This window comes from Chaetodon auriga, chromosome 21 (genome assembly GCF_051107435.1).
Source record: "Chaetodon auriga isolate fChaAug3 chromosome 21, fChaAug3.hap1, whole genome shotgun sequence".
Taxonomy (NCBI): Eukaryota; Metazoa; Chordata; class Actinopteri; order Chaetodontiformes; family Chaetodontidae; genus Chaetodon; species Chaetodon auriga.
The window spans coordinates 14,867,501-14,893,536 of record NC_135094.1 but is presented as its reverse complement, the minus strand read 5'-3'; the positions used below and the strand labels follow the sequence as shown (position 1 = coordinate 14,893,536).

The following is a 26,036-nucleotide window of genomic DNA, read 5'->3' as shown; positions in this document are numbered from 1 at the left end:
TAATCGCCTAATTTTTCTCTACTGCTGGTCCTTTTGCTTCCCACTCATCTCCTTACAGTCAAACCTAGCATGCTGTACTTTCCTGTGCTGTGGCATGTGGCCATGCTACAGGAAGATGATGTTAGCTCCGCCCCTTCCATTTGCACTTTTTGTGAGTCTGTCAAGCGGTGATGTTGCTGTAATACAACAGAGATATTAATTACAGTCATGCTTGGTTATAAAGTTCTCAAGTGCTGATCCTCCAGCACTGCACATCAGTAATCCCTCTTCCTGTTTGCAGTCAGGTGGACAGATATTCTGTTCTCACATTTCACTGGTTTTTTTTTTTTTTTTTGTCCAAGCCCACCCATACATGGTTCAGATTGTCCGTCAAAGCTGTACTTAACAACTGTGCTTGTCAGATATGTTTTGTTCTGGTGGTTTTTGTGCCTTTGTTGGTGAAATAATGCAGTGCTGCTGGCCCATTGTGTCTGTTTGAAAAACTAATTATGTACCAAGTTACTCATAGGACCTGAATAGTGATGAGGTGTCAGTGTGGTCTGGGAAGGGAAAGCCCTTTGTGTGCAGCGACACTTGGTTGCACTGGAGAACAACAACAGCATGGACATGGTGTGTGGATCTGATGCACGTGATGTTTCCATGGTTAAAATGACCTCAACACTGAAACTGTGTTATTTTCCATCTGTTTTTGGAGGGCTTTGAATGACGAGAGCACCAATATCTTTTTGGATGGTTGAAGACAATGTGAAGCTGATTGTCTTTCCACTTGCCGGCTGAAGGCAGCCCAGTGAAGTGTTACCCATGAGCAGGGACGATGACTCGGGTCTAGATTTTCCTTAAGTGCATGAAAGCATGTACTGAAATAAAACAGTAGGTGTGTAGTTTTAGAGAAAGACAAGCACAGAGTTAAAAAGAAGTCAGAAAGCTACAAAGCTGCAAGAGCCAATATGCTTAACATGATATTGATTTAGTAGCAGAGTTGATGGTGACAGAGTGAGGTGAGGTTGACTGCTGAGTGCGCCAACACTTTATCAACTCTCCGGCTGTCCTCCCTGTCCGTTGTTACTGCGCAGCACAGTAATACAAATGACTCTGTCACAGTGCGCTCTTTGTTTGAAGATCTGCTCCTCTTCTGTTTCTTTCTGGTCCATTTGCACTGGTTTCCGTGCTTACACGTGTTCCAGCGTTTGATTGAGCCCACATGTGTTCAGATGTGATAGATGTGATGAAAGGTTATTTGCTAAAGTACACTGGAGGTTGCTGCTAAACCACCGCCAGACTCATAGATGTTCCACGTTAGCATGCATGCTCCAGATATTCATTTTTACATTTAAAGTTACTGGATTTAATTTCACTTTAATTCAATCAGATGTGTAGTGTCTCTCAATGTGATGATATGACTTCTAGAGTCCTTGCAAAAACCAATGAGATTATTCATTTTATGTGTGAATACAGGATTAAAAGACACATTCTTAACAGTAGCACAGAGGGTTTGACCTTTGGGGTTTTGTGAACTGAATAGCTAACACGACCAGCCGTGTCTTCCTAGGCTGCTTTACTCATCCTTAGTATTCACCAGGGGAAAAACCCCTTTAGTTGTGTGTGCGTGTACCAGTCAAGACCATGGTATTTACAGCATTCAGGGATGACCCCAAAAATCCAACCCAATCCCAGCCGGTGATGAAGTCTCTGCTAATGCTCTCGTGATGAAGAGTCCTCGAACTGAAAATTCTTAAGTATTCCTTTTGGCTTGCTGGAGGCAAAGCGCCACTGATGTCAGGCTCCAACATCATTTGAACCAAGTTACATCCAAAACGCGTTTTTTCCCTTCCATCCCAAGAGTATTTCTGGGATTAAGTTATGTGGCTGAGCTTCTCAGAATCATATTTGTTCTTCATAATCCATCTGAGGAACAAGTCTGGACGAGGACCATGCCAAACAGACACGGACCATGTCAACATTTTAACATCTAGAACTTTTTTTTCTTTCTTTCCTGTTTAATGCTGAGGGTCAGTTTGTGGTTTGTAATGACTTCCAGAGATGGTTAGATTTTGCTCTGCCTTTCCTCCTCGGGGTTTTCAGGACGTTTTGTAGCGGGAGTGTAGTGTAGTTTTAGCAATTTTTCATTTTTCTCCCAGCTTTCAAACTCAGCTTTCCGAGTACTGTACATGCATTTACTCTGTATCTTTGTTTATGGCTACAATATTACATTATTCTTTCAGTGACCCTAACTGACTGGGATCTGTTCGATTCTCTCTTTGCCTCTGATTCATGGTCTTGTTGCATGGGAATATCCGTGATAAACTTGCCATCTTTTCCTTCCTAATAACCTCCAAAGGAAGGAAAATACCACACAGTTATTCCCCTCATGCTCTGGACCGTTTTGCCTGGTGAACCGCATTGGAGTTCAGTACAACAGAGCCATGCATGAAGGCATTTAACCACAGACCCAAAAAAAGACAGCTCAGTTTTGGAGGAGAAAGCATGGAGCAAAAGAGACAGAATGAGGGAAATAGAGTGAGAACAAAATGCAGACAAAAGAGCGAGGAGATTCTTTCCTAACATGGTGAAGGAGGGACCGTCGCCGAGCTGGGCGCTTTCTGTTCAGCCTCCTCTCTGACTGGGCCATCATGCCTCAGTGCTTGTAGGCTATGAGCTGGGCGAAGCCGCACTGAGGGAGAGCAGGAAGGAAGGAGGAGGACAAATGGAGATAATGAGAAGCTTTTGTCCCTTTTTAAATGTTTCATAACTGAATATCAGACATCCAAACCACACGTGGAATCTTAAGCAGTATTCACTTTGCAGTATTCAGTATTTACACAATGTCCAACATTTACGTTATATATGATAAACTGCTTTCCATAACTAATACTACGTATGACTTTTTCAGCTGTTATATCATAGAAAATGATATTCTGCCATAGCAATATATCATTCCTATGAAAAACACTTTTAAATTGCCGGTAACTACATAACTGAGCATAACATAAAAGACCTGAGGACCCCCAGTCTCACTTTACTGTTACAGCCAGCTACACAATAAGGCTAGACGCTGTAGTTAAAGGGTAAGATGGCCAGAGCTAATTCCCTAATAGTTATCTGTGATCAGTCTGCCTCCAGAAGCGTGGACAAACCTGACATCTAAACGACTACCTTATTAAAACTACAGGTAATTCTGACATCTGACACTTTTTCTCTGTCGTTAAGACCCTTTATTTTGCTGGTTTGGTAATCTGTCAAATGTGACACTACCATCAGCTCGACACCACTGTGGCAAAGTGGAACCGCTGCCTCTGTTTTGATAGCTGCTTGTGCTTATTACGCAATCTCACCATGAACCGAGAGAAGTTGAATAAACTCAGTTTTAGCCCCACTTCCTACATTACTTCATGCTGTTTGCATGGTTCATTATTAGAATGTAGGTCAGCTCAATTTATGTGAGTTATTAGTGTCAGCATCCTCTGATAGACTGTTCAACCAAGCCCTGTTCAAAAAGCAGGTGTTTTATGATAGGGCCACATCTTTTCATAGTAAAAACTTTGGTCAGACAGTCACTAAGACTTCAGTGTCCAGGCACATGTAGTCGCATGTCATTTACTCAGTAACATCATTAACTGTGATGAAGTGTTTGCCACAGATGCACATGTATTGACTGACCGTTGACCATTTTCACCCTCTCTGCGGTGGGCCTGAAGCCACAGATCTCTTCTTTCACGATCCTTCGCTCTGTGGGGAGGTCAAGAAAGTCGCAAATTGGGTTTATTTTGTCATGTATTAGACATAAATGAGGCAGTGACTGATTCCACTCATGATGGAGAATCCCTCCCCCACAGCTAAACTCCTTTTAACGCTAATGTATCTAGCTTAGCGGAGTATCAGTCTCCACCATCGAAGCTTTTGACTGTAATGCATTCGATTTTGTGTTGTCGCTGTAGCATGCTACATATTTCACACTATTTGATGCAGCATTAAAAAAGAAGAGTGGACCAAGTCTGTGATTATTCCGAAACACCACCTATTAGAAAAAGCTGTTATTTATATTTATTTATTTCCCTTCTCCACTCCCTGAATGCATTTTGTATGCATGGATGAGTGTAATGCAAAAAAGAGGACAGTTTTTGAACTGAACAGGGCAGGCGGAGGAGTGTTATCACCTTTTTTGCATTGAAAAGTAACCACGAGAACCGTTGAACGTGACGCCTCCTGCTGCGCCCGTGTCACACGTGGAGAAAGGCTCGAGCCGTATGCTTCTGTCGCAGGCCGTCCAGCGGGAGATTAAAATATTTCATAACTGCTATCGTGATGTCAATCCATAACCATGTCAGAGCCCCTGTGTGCCTGCTGACAGGATCATTATATGAACCACATGGTGATTAGATCAGCTGATTCCTAAGGAGACACAAGCTGCTAATTCCTTTGGCCTGGCAATGCTAATATGTTGCATGGCTTTACTTACATAAGGCTTCAAATCCTCAGACTACATCAAATAAAGCTGATTTCACAGTGGAGCTAATTCTCCCTCTCTTTTTTTTTTTTTTTTTTGTAGGACCCCAGCTACTGGGTCCAGGTCCACAGGTTGGAACATGGAGATGGAGGCATTTTGGATCTGGATGACATGCTGTGCGATGTGGTGGATGACAAAGACAGGGTGAGTCAAAGTGTATTGAGACGAAAAGTGGAGTATGTGATTGCATATTTGATGTATTTTTAATTTTTTTTTTTTTTTTTTGCCACCTCTTCTCATTTCCGTTCGGCTTTTCCTGGTTGGCTGTGTGTGTGCTCTGAACCTTTGGCAGTGCTACAGACAGTTCCCCAAACATGTGCTTATGATTACACCTGCCTGCTTTTACTGTCTCATCATTACTAAAACATTACAGAACAGTAAAGTGCTCTCTGTTTAATCGTTCCAACCCACCGGCAGTCCTCTTTCACATGTGCGGAAGCTTGAATGATGCGGTGCAGTCTTCTGTGTTGCATTCAAGGCTCCACTTTGATGTGTGTGTGTGGAAGGGTGTGTGTATTACCACTATGAGTGTGTGTGGGCAAAATCTATGCCAGAGGAAGGATGATATCACACTGCCCACCCCACCCACCGGACCAACTGTAAACGATTACCCACAATCCCACCGCATCCTTCCCATGGAAACAGTGCTGAGTACACCTGAGTCACGAGCTGCTTGGCTTTAATGTGGTCAGGGTGAGCTATAAGCCCGTCTTTGTGCCTTTGTGAGTGGGAAATGGTTCCAATGATTTTTCAGCTTTCACTCATTTAAATTGTTGAGTGAAGTTTGCTCGAAGTTACTCAGCAGTGAAATACTTGAAATACGGCTCATCATCTAATGATGAATTTTAATTGAACTTCTGCATTACAGCCGTCGTAGTCATCTGCCGCTGCGGACTCAAGTGTATCCTTGTGTAGTCACCACATGAATGATTCGTCTGGTGTTTTCATCGCTTCAGAGATATCTAAGCTTAACGCCAGCAGGACCATCATAATGTATTCCTCTTAATGGTGATGAAACATGTGAGTTTCAGTTGAAAGTCTTATCTCTGATTCCTGTCTGATTTCATGGAACCACTGATATCTTGTGAAACCTGAAAACGTGCCCTTCTCAAAAACGCTACGTGCTTCGTGCTGCTGCTTGATGTTAAAAAATCCATTTCGCACATCTGATGTCTGAGGCTTAAAGAAGTTCGGCGAGCTGTCCGTTGCTCTGAATAGCCGCTCTGTTTGATGCGCAGATGCTTTTTGGTTGTGCGCATTCGTACATGAATGAAAAAGTGCGTGTATGAGAGAGATGGAGAGAGTGTGTGTGTGTGTGTGTGTGTGTGTATCTGCACTTTATGGTGACGATGTGGCAGGTGCCATGGTTACGCATCAGGTGGGAGCAGGGGTGAGAGCAGCTGTTTTGCACCTGCTGTCTGAAACACTCTTCCCTCCTTTAACCCTTTCTCCTCTCCTCTCCTTTCCTTCCCTCCTCTCCTCTCCTCTCCTCTCCTCTCCTTTTGTCCTTCACAGACAACTCACAAAGAAATAAAGAAGGAATTTCTATTTTTGGCAGTTACAGCAAACTAATTGAAGACTACTTGGTTCATACACATATATATTTTCTCCCTTTCATTATCTTTCATTTGTCCTGATGCTGTGAATATGTGCTCCCCCTAGTGGTTGTCTAGGCTCTGTACAACCCACTGATGACAGGACATTGAATTACACTAACAAGACCAATCAACAAGCTCAATAACAGCAGTTTTTATGTATTACTTTTACATCAGTGTCATAAGTGCAGCTCTATAGTGATGATCTAAATTCTGTGTTAGTGTGTAACCGTGTTATGCTGTCAAAGCCTCATCAGTCAGCCCAAAAAATAAACAATGATAGCATGTAATACAACTATGTTGGCATTTGTAGTGCATAGCTCAGCTAGATCTGGGCTTGGACAACCAACTTTACACATCCCCCAGTCCCTGTGTGTGTAAACACACTTGATTTTATCTCAGTGTGTGTGGGTGCTCTCTTCTTTGTGTGTGTGTGTGTGTGTGTGTGTGTGTGTGTGTGTGTGTAGTTGTGAGCAGTAAATCCAGTCTGTCCACTTCTTTACATCAGCTACTGCCTCCGCCCCAGTTTTACTCCACGAACAGGCAGGAACAGTTAAGCAGACCTTTTCTTTTTAACCCTTTAACGACCAAGCTGCTCTTATTACTGTGGACACTGTGTTTCCACTGGATTCCTGGGCTCTGCTGGGTGATGTTAGTCTGCTGTTTTGGAGTATGTGATTAAAAACGTGATTTTCTTCTTTACCTAAACTTGTCTTTTTGTGTTAGGGCCCATTGTTATTAAAGGTTACATGTGACTTGTTCAGCCATGACAAGCTGAGGTACAGTCATTTCAAAAGAGAGAATCCATGAGTGCTGCATCATTCAGTTATATTAAAAGTTGTCAAGGTGTGCTGTTTATCTGCTAGTAATTCATTGTTGTTTTCATTTCTTGCTGTTCATGTGCACATTATCAGCTTCTTCCCATTACGTGTGAGCGATGAACTCATTTACTTCAAGCCGTTGACGGCAGAGCTTTAATGGAACACATCAGTGAAGTGAGTGTCGTCCTGTTTTACCTTAAAAGTCATTGACCCCGACGTGATTTGAACACGCAACCTTCTGATCTGGAGTCAGACGCGCTACCGTTGCGCCACGAGGTCCCACGCTGAGGTGCTATCTCGGACCTAAGTTGACATTACATGGCGTACGTTGCAAAACTGTTCCTGTCTGTGCCAATGTGTGGCTGTGCACCTTCAGGTAAACAACATACAGAGTAGTTTTTGCAATGAATAGGCCAAGAACATGCCATCCTATAGTGTGTATACACAGTATACTGTATGTCATATCTTAATTTGACAGAGAGTTTAAATATCTGTCATTTAACTTTAACCCTCCCTTATAGATTCTGTTTCACGTCATTTCAAGATAAAAACTATTTTTTTGCCATTATGATTTCTGCCACATTCAGGTGTAAATAAATGAATGATGTCACATCTTCCATGTGTCCCTGCAGAGACATGGAGAGAAAACAGAGCAGAGTGGTGTCAGTGTAGAAGCTACTGTTGTCACTTTGCAAGTTTTGGTGCCTCTACTGATGCACCCAAGCCTCATGTGTGTATGTGTGTGTGTGCAGTGTGTGAGATGCCTGGCTCGGGTTCAGCAGTCACATTATCATCCTGTGATTCATATGCAGTCATAGAGCTGCATGCTGCAGCCTGTCTGTCCCCGCTCCACAGATCTTCATATTGATTATCTACCTCACTTCCACTTCACATGTATGTGGAAAACGAGAACGTGTTTGGGCAGCTCGCTTTGTTTTCGTTTTGATCTTGTGTTGCACAAATGTTCCTTTTGCTGTTCCAAGTTTGGTTCTAGTGTGGAGTTGAGCTCTATGTTTACATTTTTTTTTTCCTGATGAAGATAATTCTCATGAAATGATGATGGTTTGATGATTTGTTTGTGAGCAGACTGAAAAGCTGCAGAAACACACGACCTTTTTGTTCCACCTCGTCTGTCCACGACATCCTAACACCACCTGTGGTTTTAGATATGTGAGGTATAGTGTGTGCTTGAGTGACAGTCTATAGATTTTCAAGGGTTCATTGATGTCTACTGGCAGTATCCACCACAGCTTTTTTGGTGCACTACTGCCACCAGTTGGACAGAAGTGAGAAGTAAGTCTGGCAGAGAAAAAGTTCTAGGCTGGGTGATGATATAAAATATATGTTGCTTGACCATATTTATATTTATCCAGATCTGCAGGATGTATTTGGAAAGAGACTGAGATTGAAATATGCTTTCTATTCTATACAAATAGTGCAAATAGTAGTACACTCTGGATAGCAACTTTTTAGTGTATTTCACATTAGAAAGTATTATAAATACAATTAAATAGCTAATAAGTGTGAGGGTTAGGGATAATAAAAGCATTAGCCAGCAATAATATTACCACCAAGTACAATGAGGACACTACAGACGATGGGATCAGTGTAGCTTTCAGTACAGTGGTGCTTTAAATAAAGGTTTTTGCTTGTTTAGCTTTAAAGGATACCTACCGTCACAGCTTGTGCCCTCTTACTGTAGTACACCTGTGATGTAAACAATTTAGTTCCTTTCCAATTAATTATCTGCACTTCAATGTTTTCACAGGCTCTGTTATCCTCATTCAGAGGACAGGCAGCTTTAGACACACTGCTGATACATAACATGCTGATTAATCATTTGGAATGAGAGAAACTCCTGTTTTTGAAACTGCTCAGTGTTCAGCGGGACTGAAGGAGCTCCTGCCAAATGACTCAACCTCAATTAGTCAGTCAAGAGTGTCTAGGAAGGAGGCGTAAACTTTCATCTCGCTCAGCAGCCTTAGGTTAGGCTTTTGAAAATTCATTCTGCGTGGAAAAAAATACTACTGATAGCTTTGAAATGGCTGGAAATGGCTGTGAGACAGACACTTCATCCATACACCAGATGGCAATGTGGCAATTAAAATGACTCCTGGTTAGAAGATGGCCTTAGGTAAGAAATTCACAATATGGGTCTGCTGAAATGAGTTTATAAAGGAATGAAATTCGTGTGATATGGCCAATTAGATGAAATTAGATTAAACTTTAATGGTCATTTCAGCGAAATGGGGCTATTGCATTAGCAATTCAAATGGTGCATAAAACTTCAACGCTGTTGCTGTTGCGCAAGACAAACTCATCGTCTGATGCAGAAGTGAGCTTGATTCCTGTAATTAAGTCCTTTCAGTGTGTAGTATGAAATTGCGAGACTCATCGGTTAACAAGTGGAATTTATTTACAAGACAGCTTCCACAACATACAACCCTCTGTACTGGAATCGCATGTTCTTTTCGTTCAACTTCAGTGCGTGATCCTCAAGCTGCTGACGTTTCCCTGAGGGTTAGAGTCCTTCAAATTAAAGCAGTGACCCGAGAAATCTACAAGCTGACAGTGAACGTGAAACATTCGATTGGGTCATTGAAGCAAACCTAAGCTGGTCAAGGTGAGGGCAGGCATTAAATTCAGTGTTGCAGCATCCTAAAATACCTAATTATATTACACACAGAGATCAAGCATGTCCACTTGTGAGGACTTCACAGCCCATGCACTGTTTGCTCTCACGTCAAACATCATACATTTCTGAGCCTCACTCAGCTGTCAGCTTGCTTAGTGTGCGAGTCACCATCCAGATATTTAGTCTGCAGGGAGCTTCATAACGAAGAGGTGATTTCAGGAGCTGTCCCTTGGTGCTTGTAGTGTGGATGTCTCTTATTAACAGAGGTGAGTCAAAGCAGGCCTGCCCCGTGGGCTTAATGAGGGGTGAATCCTCAGGGGTGATTAAGAGAAAGAGCTCGTTACAGCAGAAGTACCTGAATCAGCAGTTGACTGTCGTGTGTTTCACAGCAGGTGCTCACAGGTGTGGACCTGCAGCTCGACAGACATTGCAGTGACACCTGTGAACCAGAAAGAGGCGCTCAAGCTCAAGTTATAGCAGTCTGCAGTATTGGCTGCATACCATCTGCTGCACAGAATCTGAGTACATTCCTTTCGATTTTGGGAATAGACACCAGCCTCAGAGTAACTGACACATGCCATTTTTACAAGGAAAAACAAAAAGTACAAAAAGACAGGAAATAGAAAGAAAGGAACGCCTAATTCAGCCCTGACTGAACTGTGCACATCTGACTGCGTGCTCCGTGTGGACTAATGCAGCCTGTTTATAATGGGTACCACATCCACGGCTCCTGTGGCTGAGCTCCTTGGACAATTGGCATTTTCTTGGCCCCCGAAGTTGGCATTGCCATGGCAACGGCAGTCGGGTGCCAAGTGGGCACCTGCGCTGGGTCGAGATCAAGCCGTGAGTGAAATTAGCCAAGGCTAAAGCAGGGTCCCAGCAGCTGCCCCCTGGTACCAGAACACTGCCGGGGGAAATCAAAGACTAATTACTCTGTTTGTCTGTGCTCTGTGTGTGTGTGTGTGTGTGTGTGTGTGTGTGTGTGTGTGTGTATGTGTTTCAGTGATTGTAGCCTCTTTTGGCATAAATTGAAGACTATTGTGTCTGGTTGGCTGTCTCTCACCACTGTCTCTCAGGCCGTGTAAAGCATTCACTGTACTCATTGTGGACTTTACTGTCCAGCTTAATATGATTCAGTGTCTCGTGCGGTGGTTCCTACACATGTATATGCATCCATGGATCATGATTTGATGTACGGTAAAGTTGTATTTTCTGTAGGTGGAGCAGGAGTGAGTTTTCTAATTGTGTATATGTGAAGACGCAATAGAAATGTAACTGCAATTTATTTTGTATTCTGGATTCATGGTGTACCATGTATGAAAATTAGTTATCATAACATGTGCATACAGTACTGGTGTGATATCTGAATCCGTAATATTGAGACCGTCGTCGTGCTGTGTGGTACGTAGGCTGGTGCCCTTGTCTCCAGTTTGATTTCCAACAGGTCTATAATGTACCGATTGCTTAAATTTCCATGTATATATCCTGAAAATGGAGCCAGTCTCCTCTCTATGGGCTATCTTGATTGTCATGAATGTGTTTTAACCTGATGCTGCCCTCTGGTGGCCAAGCTTACTACTCAGTAGAGGTCTACTGTGGATTATCTTGATCTGTTTTGTCGTCGCTGCTCCCATTTCTGGACAAGGTGGAACTAAAAAGTCGTTTTGCTTCACATTCAGTTAAACGAGTTAAGTCAGTTTTGTTTCTAATATTCAGCTGAAATACAACCAACACCAATTTAATGTCAATTCTCCAGCGGAATTAGATGGTTTCAAATGTGGTATAGTTCTGACAGAAGGAAATACATGCAGGGATTACAGTTTCCACCGTTTCTACTCAGAAAACAATCCGTTTTGACCGTCACTGACTTCTCAGGCGCTGACAAACATATGATCATATACTTCAACTCTGACCTTGAGTTTCTCCTGCCCAGAAAGTGTAAATGTCGTCACCCAGCGCGGAGACAATAAAAGAACACTCTATTCTCACCAGAAGACACACACAGAAACAGTCACGCACTCTGACAGAGACACGCATGCCCACACATACATCTCGACAGACACACACCCTGCTGTAGTCAGCTGTAATTAGCCTGTGAGGACCAGAGTCAGCTCTGCGTCCTGGAAGACTCAGTGTGGTAGCGGAATTTATCCTCACCTCCGCTGCTCTGCTCAGAGGCTCGTGGGCGGCAGCGAGCAGTTTTTCATTTCGTTTCCCTCTGGGGCTTTGGATTTATTGTCAGTTGTTTCTTGTTTATTAGGTCCCTAGTTTTTAAACTGCACTTACCCGGGGAAGGTTTGTTGAGCACTGTAGTTCTTTTTCAGCAACTCCCTCTTTCCCATTTATGCAGTTATGATCCCTCACAGTGGAGAGATTCCTCTGTGTTTTTTTTTTTTTTTTTTCCATTGGAACAACCACAAGCCTTAACTGCTTGCAACTCTGTCGTCTCTTTGAGGGCATGTGGGTTTGTACTGTTTGTAAAGGCTGCTGTGCTACGTTGTATTAAATGCAGAATGATTTCAGTTAAACAATTCTCTGAAACCTGGAAATTCATCTGCATCAAGCCTGCACTAATGATAATAGTTTCACAGCGCAGGTTGTTACAGAAAATTATATCTCACGATGAGCCATAGAGGAAATAAACCTGTGATAAGGCTCATTCTTTTCAAAAAGCAGGAAGCAGACACGTCCTTTCAGAGTTTTAAGGCCAATGTGATAAAACGCTGTGCAGCAAAATACCACAAAGTAGCAGTCCAGTCCACAGCAACATGAACGCAAGTGCCAACATCTTGATGACAAACAGCAATGAAATGTCAAAAGGCTCAACATGTCAGAGTTCAAAGGTCTGCAGGTAAGCACTAATTCAACAGAGGGCATTGTGATTCAGTGGAGTGTTGATAGCATGTTGCATGAGCTTGTGTGTTGGAATTAGACTGCTGTGTTTGTAGTATGATGTAGAACAAAGGTCACCTGCAGGTTTGAACCTTGAGCATCGCTCGCACATGACAGCCTGCTGATGTGGACCTGCTGAGCCACCAGTATTGATAATGTCAGTCCATTCTTGTTGACAGGAGGACTGCTTTAGCTGCATAGCATATGCAGCGTGACATACACAGCCCTCGTGCCTGGGGTAAGAATGCTTTTTCTCCATATTGCACAGCAGCAGGCAACTCCATTTTCTGCTGTGGGTTTTTTTTGTAAAATGGGTGAAATCAGGTCATGTCACCGAGCTTTTCTTTCAGCTCAGAGGCAACACAGCGAGTCACGTAGGTGTCTTTGATTTCCCCTCCATGACAGCTCCCCTACAGGGGGAGATTTCTGCCGATGCGCCAAATCGCTCCTGACATGGCGTCGGCTCGCCTGAATACTGTCTGGAAGTGCTGGGGTGTTTAACCAGAGCTCTGGATAGGCAGTGCCAAAATGGGAAAAAAGTGAAGGGACCCACATAGACAACAATGTGTACTCACTTACACACCTGTGCAGAAAAAGAGTTGTGCACGTATCCACCCACACACACAGACATACTGGAGTAGCGACACACACACTGCCATCCCAGTCTTGTGCACATGTGTGTGCGATGCAGGGGGATGTTGGTCGTGGTTGACAGCTGTCAGGGCTGCTTTGGTTCCAGTGTCTGGATACTTTGCCAAACGAGCCTATTATCTGCAGCCGTGGAGTCCTGTTGAGGGCCCCGGCATTGCCCCAGGCGGACAATTTGGGTCAGCCGCCATGAGACTAGCCCTAAACTGAGGTGACAGATACAGGCCCCCTGCTGGGATCCCGCCGCCTTTCCAAAGACCTCCAGAGGGGTGCACCTAGGAGCACTAAGATAACAAAGGACTCGTTTTCCTCTATTATCCATATGTGGTGAGTGCTGCACCCACAAGGGCCACTGTCATCAGACAGAGATACGGGAGAAGAGACCTTGCCCCGGTTTTCACTTTGGAACCGGATAAGCTGTGTCTTCTATTTATCTATTATTGTCTCATTATGTGACTGCAGTGGCTTTGGCCTGTTTCATGGGAAGCAATCTCCTCCACATTTGAGCCTTTTTCACCTCGCCTCATGGGGGCAATAGTGCATTCTCCATGTGCCTCTACAGTACAAATGCCGGCTAGGAATTACTTATACAAAGTCACAGCCAGTTCAACAGAAACTGCCATCTTAAACAGAAAAATTCAATCTACCATCAATTGCTTATTCTTTTGAATATAAACCTATTTCTCTCTCACACGGCTGCCTCTCAGCTCCTTGTTAAACCAAGCGAGTGTCTCTTCTGCATGACAAGTATCCCTCTGTAGCTTTTGTCTCAAGAGTCTCCAGACCATGAACTACTGTTTTCAACACTTGACTACTTCTCTCAGAACCATATATAATTACCCTCACAGATCCAAAGTCACTCCAAGGTTGTGTCTGAAAATTGGCTCTCAAATTGACTTTGGAAGGCAAAGCTCTGTTTTAGCCTGGGTTCATTTATTACAGGGGATATGATATACACCAGGCTAGTTGGGATTTTGAGCGGTGTATGGGTTTAAATATCACACTAATTAGCATCGCTGTGAGTATGGTTCAGGGGCTAGTTGAAGGATTTGGTAAAGCACCTCAGCAACCACATGAGCAGACAATATGAAGTGACAAACACACACTTACATGCACATACATGCACAAAGAGGACAACAGAGAAAGCAACTAACAAGAAGGAAGCAAAGTAAGAGTGAAAAGAACAAAGACCAAAATAATGAAACACATCCAAGAAAAGGAAGGAAGGAAGCAAAGTAGGAAGGAGAGAAGAAACCCAGTTAGAGGGAAGAGCAGCCACGAGCTAAACTGAGTCTGGCGTTGGCGACTGGCGGCGGACCGAGCTGAAGTTGACACTGGCACAGGGAGGCAGGGAGGCGGCGCCAGGGCCGGGAAGCTAAGCCTGGTTTGGAGAGCTTTAGACAGGCATATTGTGGCAGACAGAGAGCTGAATCCCCTCTAACACCACGGCTGTGTGCTCTCATCGCCTCTCTTCTCATGAGAAAAGGCTAAAGACCTCTTCAGATTATGTCCTGCTCTGCTAAAGTACTGGAGGCTTACAGACATGTTGGAGTGCTGTATGGCTGCCTCTTGCAAAACTGTTGGTCAGTGTGATTTCTCACCTGTCCAAGGGTTTTAAATAGCAAATTATAGTCAGTTCAAGTCACCCGAAACCTTTTTGAAACAGTATTTAGGCCATGGAACAGCTACTTTTACAACTCTTACTCAGTAATCCTATTCTGACAAATGCCTGTACTGTACTGCTTTGCTGCTTTTGTGTCATACAGTACAGTAACTTTGAGTATGGGATAAAACAAAGAATTTGAAGATGCCACCTTGGACGGTCATGGTCCTTCTTTTACTGTGTTTACTGTGTAGACAAAACGATCAAATGAATCGAGTAAATAATCAGCAGATTGATCAAAAATGAAAAAACAGATTATTAGTTGCAGCCCCAGACTGCAGCTGCTGCTGCTATTAATTGTGCTAATGACACGTATGATAAATATTGATGCAGTAGAGTCTTATCAAAGCTATATTAGAATGAAAACAGATTTTAATGTTTACCGTGGACAAACAGCATATATATAGTACATTTTCTCTGTTTTAAATACACAAAATGACTCTGTCTTCATCTTTTTGCTCTGTCTCTCCGCAGTAGAAGTCAGGAATACTAAAAGCCGTATATATTATAGAGGGGATCTGAAGGTCAGTGGGCCAATTTGAGAGAATGTGTCTCAGTGTGTCTTTGTGTACCGCCATGGTTTTATCCAGGAGGGATTTTTAGTCAAAATTGTCATTAGACCCCTCCACCACTATGCCTCCCTTCTTCCTTTGTGTGCTACTACATGGAGAATCTTGAGAGTCCCTGCATGAATGCCTTATGTCTCCTCTACAACAGATGTGCCACAGCCTAGGGCCCCTCGGTTGTAGCTCGTTATGTGAATGTGTGTGTGTGTGTGTGTGTGTGTGTGTGTGTGTGTGTGTGTGTGTGTGTGTGTGCGCGTGTGCGGGAAGACTGCATGCTATTCCCATTTGGAAGTCAGCAGGGAGTTTGCCTATAAAAGACACAAATAATAGGCACCCATTTATCTCTGAAGACACTCATCTATCAGCGTATAAACACACACACGCACCCACACACACACACACACACCTGATGGCTTGTGATATTATTGCCGAGTTGTGCCAGAAGCACTGTCCTGTATACATGCATTAGTGTAAATGTCTGTCTTAACACAGAGGAAAGAAGAGTCACGCGACATGCTACGTCTCCGTCAGTGAGTCTCTCTGGCTTTCTTGTTTAAAGACCATTACACGGGAAAAGCCCTGGTTCGCTCACTGACACTGTGTGTGGCCACATACCCAAAGGACACACAAGCGGCCCTCTCTGCAGCCATTACAAAAGCGTGTGGTTTTTTTTTTCTCACGTGTACAATCTACTATACTGTCTATAACTTTAATAATCGACTTGACCAGAAGTTGAACAACAGGCATTTCCATTCATAGTTTGCCTCTCTCGCCTTTAAAACAGCCACATTGTGTCCGGGGACACAAATGCATGAAAGTCTAGCTATATGGTTCTGGTTATATATCTGTGTGTGCGTGTGTGTATCTGTAGTCTTCCATCTTTCAGTCTGTGTGCATGTGTTCTCAAAGTGCCTTGTAATGACCTAATCAGCAGAATCGATGTAGTATTCCCTCCAACCCTCGCCTGAACCCCTGACTGACCACAAAGAAGCTCATCTTTCTATCCACCCCTCTTCATGGTCTTCATTCTGCTGTTCATTGTTGTCTTCAAGGGCTCTTAAAGAGTCCGTGAGATGAGAGCGAAGACAAGAGACAGAGCTTGCTTTCTTTCTCTAATCCCATATTGATCATCAGGCAGTGAATGAACCGCACATGGACTCACCGACTCGTCTATTGATCACAGCAACATACGCGTACGCGCAGACACACAAACTCTCCTCTACCTCATTTACCAGAAGTTATATTAATGAAAACACTTCTGCCCAACTCGAGCCTGTCACTGTGTGGAAAGTTACAGTGAGACAGCTATATTATGTGTGAAGTGGTGAGATGGTGTGAAACGCTGCCAAAGTAAAAAGTGAGCGAGTTCAACCCTCACATTAGGGAAATTAATTTTCTGCAGCTCACACAAATGAAAATTGGATGTGGTTTCTTTTCCACTATTGAGCACTTAACCAAATCCACATGTAGAAATGATCAAAATTGTTTTTGTTACATAATTGTAAGTCAGACATTTATTTTTTCAATCGTGACTGTTATTATTTCAACTTATATGCAGTAACCACATTTTAGTCAGCCTTTTGTTTAACATGTAATGACTGGACGGGGTATTCTTTAAGCTGAAGACCTGGTGTAGGCACAGTGTAGTGTATACTTATTTTTCAGTCCACATTGTCTATATCCTCCTCTAAATGCCCTCCGATGTGCATCATTCAGCTTTTTTATCCCCCACAGGATGGTGAAGGCACGGCCTACCTTACTCTGCCTCTGATTGGCTAGTTCTCACCTCTGTTGGTTGGGTTGGTTTGGTTTTTTAGGCATGTGTCGGTTAGGTTTAGGCATGAGGAATGATGATTAGTTAGAGTTAGGGGAAGAATATCATGACAAGCAGCATAGGTTGGGTCACTGCCTTCACCATCCTAGGAAAATGTGAGAAAAATATCGCCTGCAGCCTCCCATGAGGATAAATACACTGTATCATGTATCACCTTATATTTCTGTAACTGTTTGTAAGTATTCCACGAAACTCCACATTTTTTAAAAAACAAGTTTTGCTGATCGTTCTGCTTTTTTTTTTTTCTTTGCTAAAAAGACGTGTCGACACAACAAACACTGTGTGGGCACAACTGATAAATAAGAGACAGGCATTATTTCTATTCAGAAGTGAAATAATGATGGCTGTTGCTTCCAGCAATGACGGGATGTTAATAATTCATGACAGAAAAAAGAAATGCTCGACAGATGTGCCACCTACTTGTATTCAAATATGGCTCCTTGAACAACAACTGTGGAACACATCCCCATCACCAGCAACCAAAAGACACCTTTTTTTCTCTCGTATTTCGGTGTACCTCGGTCTTTTCTTCCTCTGTGGGAATGTGCAGAACATAGGATGCATATTTTTAGCAACAAAAGAACGCTACGGCGCAAAGTGTGTGTGTGTGTGGGTGAGATAAAGTCGTTTGGCAGGACAGAGGTTCAGGACATATGCATCAGATATACAGAGGGATAATTTCACATGTGTGTGTTTCTGATTCTGACATTGCCTGCAACATGGTGACAGATTGCTCAGTGTGTGCGTGTTTACGCACCTGAAACCAGGTTGCTCCATCGACACGCGCTAATATTTTATTCAGCATGTTGCCTCCGTGCTTATTATGAGGAAGAGTAGTGGTGAATAACGAGGGCTGAGAGAAAGGGAAAGACTGGAGAGCTGCAGACAAGCTTTTGCACTTCTGTCGAGTTGAAAGAACTCTTTTCGCTCTTTGTTTCTCTCCTCTCTCTTCTTATCTCCATGTGTATTTTATGACGAATAAGTTCATGTTTAATATTTAAAAGCCCACATATTAAAATACAGCTTTATATCAAGACACTCATATACACACAAAGCTTGAGTGAAGCATGCAACTTCTAAGTGTGTCTGGTCTTAGTCTGCGTGTGTGTGTAATGCGTGTGTGCTCTTACGGTGCCACGCTCCAATTAGCCATCCTATTAGCACAGGTACGGCACCTGAGACCAGAGCGGCCGCACCGGGAGTCCCCCCTTGCCGCGGCACCTCTTAACACGACATTAGGGGAAGCAGCCCTCGACTCGGACAAAGAAATCACTGTGACATTTCACTCTGAAGCCTGCGTTAATATTTTGTCATGTGGCGGTGAAAATGAGTTTTGCTGCAGGGAGGGAATGCGGAGTAACGCTCCAGCCACACGTTATTTGGGAGGCAGAATAAACTGTGAAGTGAACGGCGAGAGGTTTACCTTGGCAGTAGTGTTTCATATGTCGTAAAACAAAGACGCTTTTTACCCACAAAGACCAATAGTATCAGTTAGCACTCTGACGCTAAACCTGTGTTAAGCAGGACGGAGACAAAGCAGGGAGGGCAAGGCAAGGCTGGCCAAGACATACATCCAGATTTCGCCTCTTTCTGACTTGGCAACCCCTCATTCTATTCTCTGTAACCGCCAATAACCTGCGCAGCATGCTCAGGTGTGCTGTTGCTTTTTTTAATCACCTGTTATTTTCTTGTTGCTAGGGACACATTTACAGGAGGTTCTTGAAAGTGTATTTGAACCTTAAACGGATGTTTGAAATGTTGTTTCTTTGTGCCTAAAAATACTTTGTTTATTCGTTTCTTCACCCCACGGTCCCCCATCAGTCCGTCCAACTCCACCAGCTGAGTCCTGCTTTCTAATTGTGATGTTGATGACGGTCATGATGGTGGATTGTCCTCGGCTGCCTGGGGGGGCGGTTTGGCAGGGCAGTCGCCCTGGCCCGGTGCCCTCCCATAACATGGCCGGTTGCCCTTTCTGTTGCCACTCAGAAGCGTGTTTGCACGTGTGTGTGATGCCGTACAACTGTATGTCTGCCTCAAAACTGTCTCCAACTTGTTAGAAATGTGTATATTTGTCCCGCTCCGCATTGTTTTTTCACTCCTCCATGGTTCGCAGCTTGCTTATCTCCAGAAATGCCGTCGTGTTTTCTCTAGATCAAACACCTCGACTGCACCGCTGGATTCCTACGCTGCACTTTTATGTTGTGTCATTATTATGTCTGGGAGAGAGCGATAGACAGAGATAGAAAAAGCAAAGTGAGAGGTATTTGATTGGAGTGCATGGAGCTGAAGGTTGATATGAATATCAAAACGTTTTTACCACGAGCAGATGATGCTGCCTGTGGCGCATCAATACACACACATCGACAGGTGGTCTCTTCTGGTGTGTGTGTGTGTGTGAGAGAGAGAGAGTGTGTTTTAGGCAGCGTGTATGCAGGTTTGGGTGTGTCTAAGTGTGTTGGTGCATGTTTCTTTGTGTGTGTTCTTGTTTGTGTGTTCCTGAATGCAGGTAGGTGTCTGTGCAGTGTATTGTCTCCGTGCGACACTGTGGACTCGCCTACCAGAGACGTTACAGTGAACCACGAGCTATTGTGATGTTTGGGCTGATTTCCTCAAGGTTTCAACTCAAGAGTGAACGGCACGCAGTTAAAAAGTCTTTAAGAAGAACATTTAGAACAAAAATAAACCGACTAAATAGCGAGAACATGTTGTCTGCAGCAGAAATACTGTCCGCTAGTCGTTCTTTGGAGACAGTTCAGTCCCCACTGATTCACCATTAACAGATCCTTCTCAAGAAGTAAGTTCAGGTGTGTGCTGTACGTGTTGTTGCTATCTGGGTGGTGTGTTTAGTAAAGTCTCATAAGCTTGTCTGTTCAGCTGAGAAAATGTCCCTGGTGCAGTAATTTCTTCACCATATATGTCTCACTCTTTTTAAATAATTAAGGAATTGAATTAACTTAGCTGAAACGCAGCACACCGCCAGCAATAAAAAAGTCTGTAAAATCGCACATGAATGCAAATGCACTCACGTCTTACATTCACGTTGCATTCGCTCCTGTTTACATTTTCATTATTAGTGAAAACAGAAAATAAACTCACAAAACAAAAATACCGCAGTGTTGTATAGAGCTGCACAACACTGATACTGGCAGTTTAGCTAACTGCTAGTTTACCCTGCTAGCATAATGCGTTAACTCACCGGAGACCCATAGACAAAACCGGCTCTACAATACCGAATGAATCACTTGCTCAACACTGTGGCAGAGCGCCCTCTAGCGTCCACTATACAGAACCACCGAAGTGAGCTCGACAGTTCAAATCAAATGAACCCCAGCCTTTCAGAGCGTGGCAGTGCACCTCTGCTATTTAACACGTGTGACGTCTCATCCATTTGAATGAGGCCTGTCTCCGTGGGGGGGGTGTTGTGTTTATGCCGAGTGGAACAACACACTCGCTGCCTGAATTTCACGGCTGCCGTTGAAGAAACAAAAGTCAAGATGGGATATTGAAATGTGCCATCTACGCTTTCAAACCGGTTTTGGTACAAATGTTGTATTGTCAAGCCACATTGTCTCTATATTAAATCATAGCATAGAGGAGTTTATAAGCAGGGGGTTCACTGTCTACGTTATTGCTTCTGTGGCCTCCTTTCAAACTGTTTTAATGAGATCTACAGATCTAAGAGTCCCTCTAAACAATGAAGAGATGATACAATATGGAAGAATGATTAACTGCACTGTACTGCACCACAATGTAACCAAACATCATGACCTACAGTGATGTACCATGCTCTCCACAAAGGCACTGACGGGACACAAGGGAGTCCTTGATCTATACCAAACATCTCCTCATTCCACTCTGACTCGCTCAGCTATGGTGGGAGCATGTCGATGATGGCGTACATCAGAAGAAGCATAATCACCTCTCCAGGGTGTCAGAATGATCCACTGGCTGAAATGAGAGTTTGTGATGCAGTATCTGCCCTCAGACGGTACCTTTATCCAGTTGCAGCAGGGGGCACTGTGGTGTCAGTGTTGGAGCTTGTGCAGTCTCACGAGCGAACAGGGTCAAATTCCTCTGTGAGCAGGAAACCTTGAACTGCACATTACCAAGTCACACACAAAAATAACTTTAAAAAATCTTTCCATATTAAAAGGGAATCTTGTGATTATGCATTGGGTTATATCCTTTTGGCCGAGGACATCTTTAGATCTTCAGAGAGCTGTGCTATTCAGGCATTTAGCTGCTGCTGTTATCCTGAAAGTGAGGTATGAAGGGTTTTTACGCTGAAGTTAGTCATTGGTTTCAGGGATCAGAACCGTGTCTTGTGCTTCTGCATATATCAGGAATATCACATTACCCTGAGGTCGAAGCATGCCTGTGAATTCAGAGGCATGTTGACGGCGTGGTGTATTCAGTAGCACCAGTCCATATCACAAGAACTTCATGCTTTGTAGATGTTCAGAGATTCCTTTAGAAGCCAAGTTGAAGAACTTCTCGTCACAGCGGGGGTAACTCAACACTCCATCCCTTTTCAGGTTGCCTCATGCTTCACACGGTTATGCATTTGCGGAGTTAAAAATGAACATCGCTGCAAACTTGAACAAACTTGTCGGGGATGCGGAAAGCTAAATTTGTTCAGAGAGCTACTGAACTTCTGGGGTTCTTCGGCATGCTTTCATCAGGAATAGCAGAAACCAACCTCTGCTCCCTCTCTGCTGTCATCACCTTGATGTGGAAAGAGTGGGAAAGCTGTCTTTCTCCAGAGGTAGACAGGAAGGGAGAATGTCCCATTTGTTATCAGCTGTCCTCCTCTTCCTCAGCTCGTTGCCTTACATCACGCGTGAAATGACTCCAAATGGATTCCCTTTGTCTCTCGGCAGTGCTGCTCTTATGCTTTACATTAAGCCTGGCCTCTTTGGGTGCATGCAGGCTGTACAGTATGATTCACCCTGCTTTTTAGCAGCAGCAGCCGCACTGTAAAATATACAACAGCAGGGGGACGCAATACACACCCACAGAGCTCACCTACTGTTTGTGTGAGTGTGCACATAAATCTGATATCTCAGCCAGGACTTGTCTGTGTGTATGTGTTTGTGTCTGACTGGATGAATTGCACCGTCACATTTTCAGACTCAGAAAGTTTTCGGACTCCCTCTGTTTTACTCAGTTTCTCCCCGACTGATTAAAAGGGCCTTGGCGGACTGCTCCCTGCTTTACGAGTGAATCCTGCTCATAGACTTTTATAAGACATGGATGGGAGCACAATCACTTTTATCAGTCACGCAGATGGTTTACACGTTAGTCCTTCAACTCATCCCCTCTACTGTAAGACTGCCTCTCCCTCCCTCTGCGAGGAAATCTCCACTCGGCGTACTTTAGAAAACTTCCCCACAACTACAGTGCTTTAAAGCCCTAAGCCTTCTGCCTCTCCGCTCTCACTGCACATCTTTGAAGCATCGCTCTTTGGCAATACTACACAGCTCCGAGAGCTTATGCATCGAAAGCCTAATGGCCCAGCGCTGGTTAACTTTCAGGCTTACACCCCTGTTGATGAACTCAAGCAGCCATCACCACTGTCTTTCATCCCAGCTAAAACCTGCATTGTGCTGGTGAGGTTTAGAGACGAGGAGAGGAGAGTGAGGATTGTCAATAGATAGGAGGGAGAGAGAGGGAAGCTGGGTGGAGGACTTGGAAGAAACCTGTTAATCGGCGTCTAAGCCAAAGCCAAAAAACTCTGGAATAATGAACTTTGTTGAGAAGAGACACGTGACACATAGACAGTGTCAAGCAGATTTAAAGACTCTTGAGAGCAGGATTTACCATTTATACCACCTACACAGTGTCAGTCAGGGTTATGTGCCGGCACCTAACCCCATCTGACGCTAAGTTATGCCGTACCTTAGCATCAGTCAGACAACCCTGACTGAGACTGAGTGGCACTGAGACGTAAAACATTTCAAATCACGTCTGTGTTTGGACTTTTTAAAGAAATTCTGATTAAGGGCAGTCACACAAATCCAACTTGACACAAAGTACAGCTCCATGATCTTTAGTCCTACTATAGACATCTACTTTACGCTGATATCAACTGTCACAGCTGTTAAACCATAAAGCTGACATTGCACTTAAGCTATATTGGTGATGTGGACATTTTCTGTGCCTTAGCTGGGACTGTTAAACCCAATGGGGCTTGGCATGATGTTGTTGATGTAATGGCCTTGGCTCAATGTGTTAACCTCTTGCCCCTGGTGTATATGATGCCATACCTCAGTGCGTAGTGGCTCTTGCGGAACTAACTGCAGGCCATCTATAATTGTGTCTACCGTATGTCTTGTGTCTTGCCAAGGTACCTGTTCAATAAAGAAATGGGCTGCTGTAAAACATGCAACTTTACCTCAATTGTGAAAAAAAGCCAGTGGGAACCAGTAATGTCAAATGACACACTTGACATGTATATGTGAAATATATGTTTTTATGTATTTTCGCTCCTGTTGTCATCGTGACAGCATCCAGGGAAGGCTCTGCACTCGCTGCTGTTTTATGGTCTGTCCTTTGAAAGTCCGGTTGACAGGCAGGGCTATTTACCGATCAGCCTGCCATCATGTTTTACAGCAGCTGATTTCGTGATGGCCCTCAATTCTCTAGATGACTCCGTCGTCCCAAAAAAGAAACATTGCTGCATTTTTTTTTTTTCGCCATCCGACTGAAAGCGGCTTGGACATAAATCGACTTGAGGAGAAGCAGTTGTTTCTGCCCGGGGGTGGCTGGGTTTTATTGCCCTCCACAAGAAGCGTATTGGAGGGCTCTTTTGTGTGAGGGTAAATTTTACGGCTGATTGCGTGTGTTGGAGCAGTCGTAAAGCTAAGTAGAGGAGACCTGTCTTCATGGTGTCAGTGGTAGCCTGTGTTACTCAGAAAAAGTCTGAGTTTGACCTGGTGTGAAATGATAGCACAGGTTTCCTTTCTTAGAATGACAGTTGCCTCACAGATGGCCTCAGATTCTGCAAAGCATTTTCTGTTGTGCATCATAACAGCACTTGTTGAATAAGTACACAGCGATGTGGGTTTGTTTCACTCAGTTAATTGTCCGTCACCACAACCACAAACACCATAACTGCTGTCTCTCATTGGTAGGAACCCATACAGGATGAGGCGATTGCCACCATTAAGGTACTCTGTGGGGTTTTTGATCACGAGTTAAGCTATGTGTTGACGAGCAGGTCCCTGGTGGAGTTTTATCTGTAGATAACAGGTGCGCAAGGATGCACATATATAGACACACACAACAGCACGCAGGTGATGCCATTCACGCTCCTCCTGATTGCCCAGGGCTGCACTGCAAATGTGTTCTGGACATAATACCTCTGCTGGAAACATCTCATCAATTATTAGATAGGTCTGCATATCAACTGACCACTGTGGTAAATATAACTACCATTTACCGCAAAGATTGGCCACGTCTTTGCTCAGCCATTTGTCAGATTAAATGCACACAGTTCGTTTAGGTGAGAAACACTGAATGTAGCTTTGTTTGTTTACAAGAGCACTCCACAGGGTATCCTTATGTTTTCTCACTAACACTGGCCTCACACTGAAATGTACAACCTAAGAGAAAGAGAGGAAGGAAAGCATGAAGTGGGAAGGTGTTGCTCAGCCGCAGCAGATCACACCTGTTGGTGTTTTCACAAGCTGTGGTGGGAGGTTTACCTGTGAGGACCTCGTGGTACAGGAATAGTGTCGACTTAACTGTTGTGTCAGATGAGACGCATGTTCAAATCACGTCAGGGTCAGAGCTTTTCAGTGTCGTCACAGTCGTCTGCCGTGTATACTCTGGGTGTTTGTAATAGAAAACATGAGCTGCATGCACATGAACAAAAATGAGACCATTCGTTATATAAAGAAATAGACTCATTGTGAATATGTCACACAGCTGTACAGCTGCAGTTCACAGTGAAAAACAGCCTATTATGAGCCACGTCATTCTTCTTCTGCTTGGGTATCAATCGTGCAAATTACACAAGACACAAGTAAGAGTATAGTCCTGTGGGTTACCTATGGGTCAGAATCTTTCTCATGCATTCATTCATTCTTGTTTCTATCTGCACACCCACACTTGTGCCTTTGGTACAAAGCGTCTCTTTCATCTTCCCTTAGAATCTGTTGTTCTTTGTTTCTCTGTGTGTCTCTCAGGCAGATTACAGTGCAGCACTGTGTAGATGTCCAGCGGTTGTTGATGAGGTTATGGTCAGGGTATTAGCATGGAGCTGAATGGGGAATACTCCACACCTCATCTCTCTGCACACACAGCCACTGATAGGAGACTCGACATGCATCAAATGGCTGTAAATGGCCCTCAGACTGCCTGTCTTATGTGGGTGAGCAGCTCCCCTCAGGCTCTGTGTAATCTGAGTGTGTGTGTGTGTGTGTGTGTGACTTACAGTTATGTGTTAATGTCTGTGTTTCCTCAGCGTACGCACACTTGTCTGTACTTTTCATACCTTGATTTTCTTTGTCTACATGTTCTTTATGTCCTCATTGTCAGCTGCGCACTGACGCCAGTGTATGTTGTTTGTCTGCCTGCATAATTCATACTTTTTGTATGCATGTATGTTTGTGCACGCACGGGCCGACGCTTGTTTACCAGACTGCTTATATGCTCACCGCCTGCACATCTAACCTCCCCTTCCCACTGTGCCACACGAGCTTGTGCTACTGATAGAGAGCTGCGATAACACACCCTATCTCATCAAACAAGCTATAGAGGGGGCTTGGAGGGAGAACTCCATCCTTCCTTCCACTCCTCTCTCTCTCTCTCTCTCGTCCTTCTTTCCATCCATCCCCATGTTAAACCAATTAACAGTAATTACTGGGCCACCCCA

At 43.9% G+C, this 26,036-nt stretch overlaps 1 protein-coding gene and 1 non-coding gene across 5 annotated transcripts in view; one reads left to right on the top strand and one right to left on the bottom strand.

Moving 5' to 3' along the window:
• Positions 1-26,036, top strand: part of LOC143339902 (partitioning defective 3 homolog) — a 310,965-nt gene that overhangs the window by 30,692 nt on the left and 254,237 nt on the right. For all 4 annotated transcript variants that reach the window (XM_076761454.1, XM_076761452.1, XM_076761453.1 and 1 more), the window contains exon 2: positions 4,547-4,648. In XM_076761454.1, coding sequence (XP_076617569.1) covers positions 4,547-4,648 — 102 coding nt within the window. The remainder of the gene's footprint in view (positions 1-4,546; positions 4,649-26,036) is intronic.
• Positions 7,128-7,199, bottom strand: trnaw-cca (transfer RNA tryptophan (anticodon CCA)). The gene has a single exon. It is a non-coding gene; the product is annotated as a tRNA-Trp (tRNA).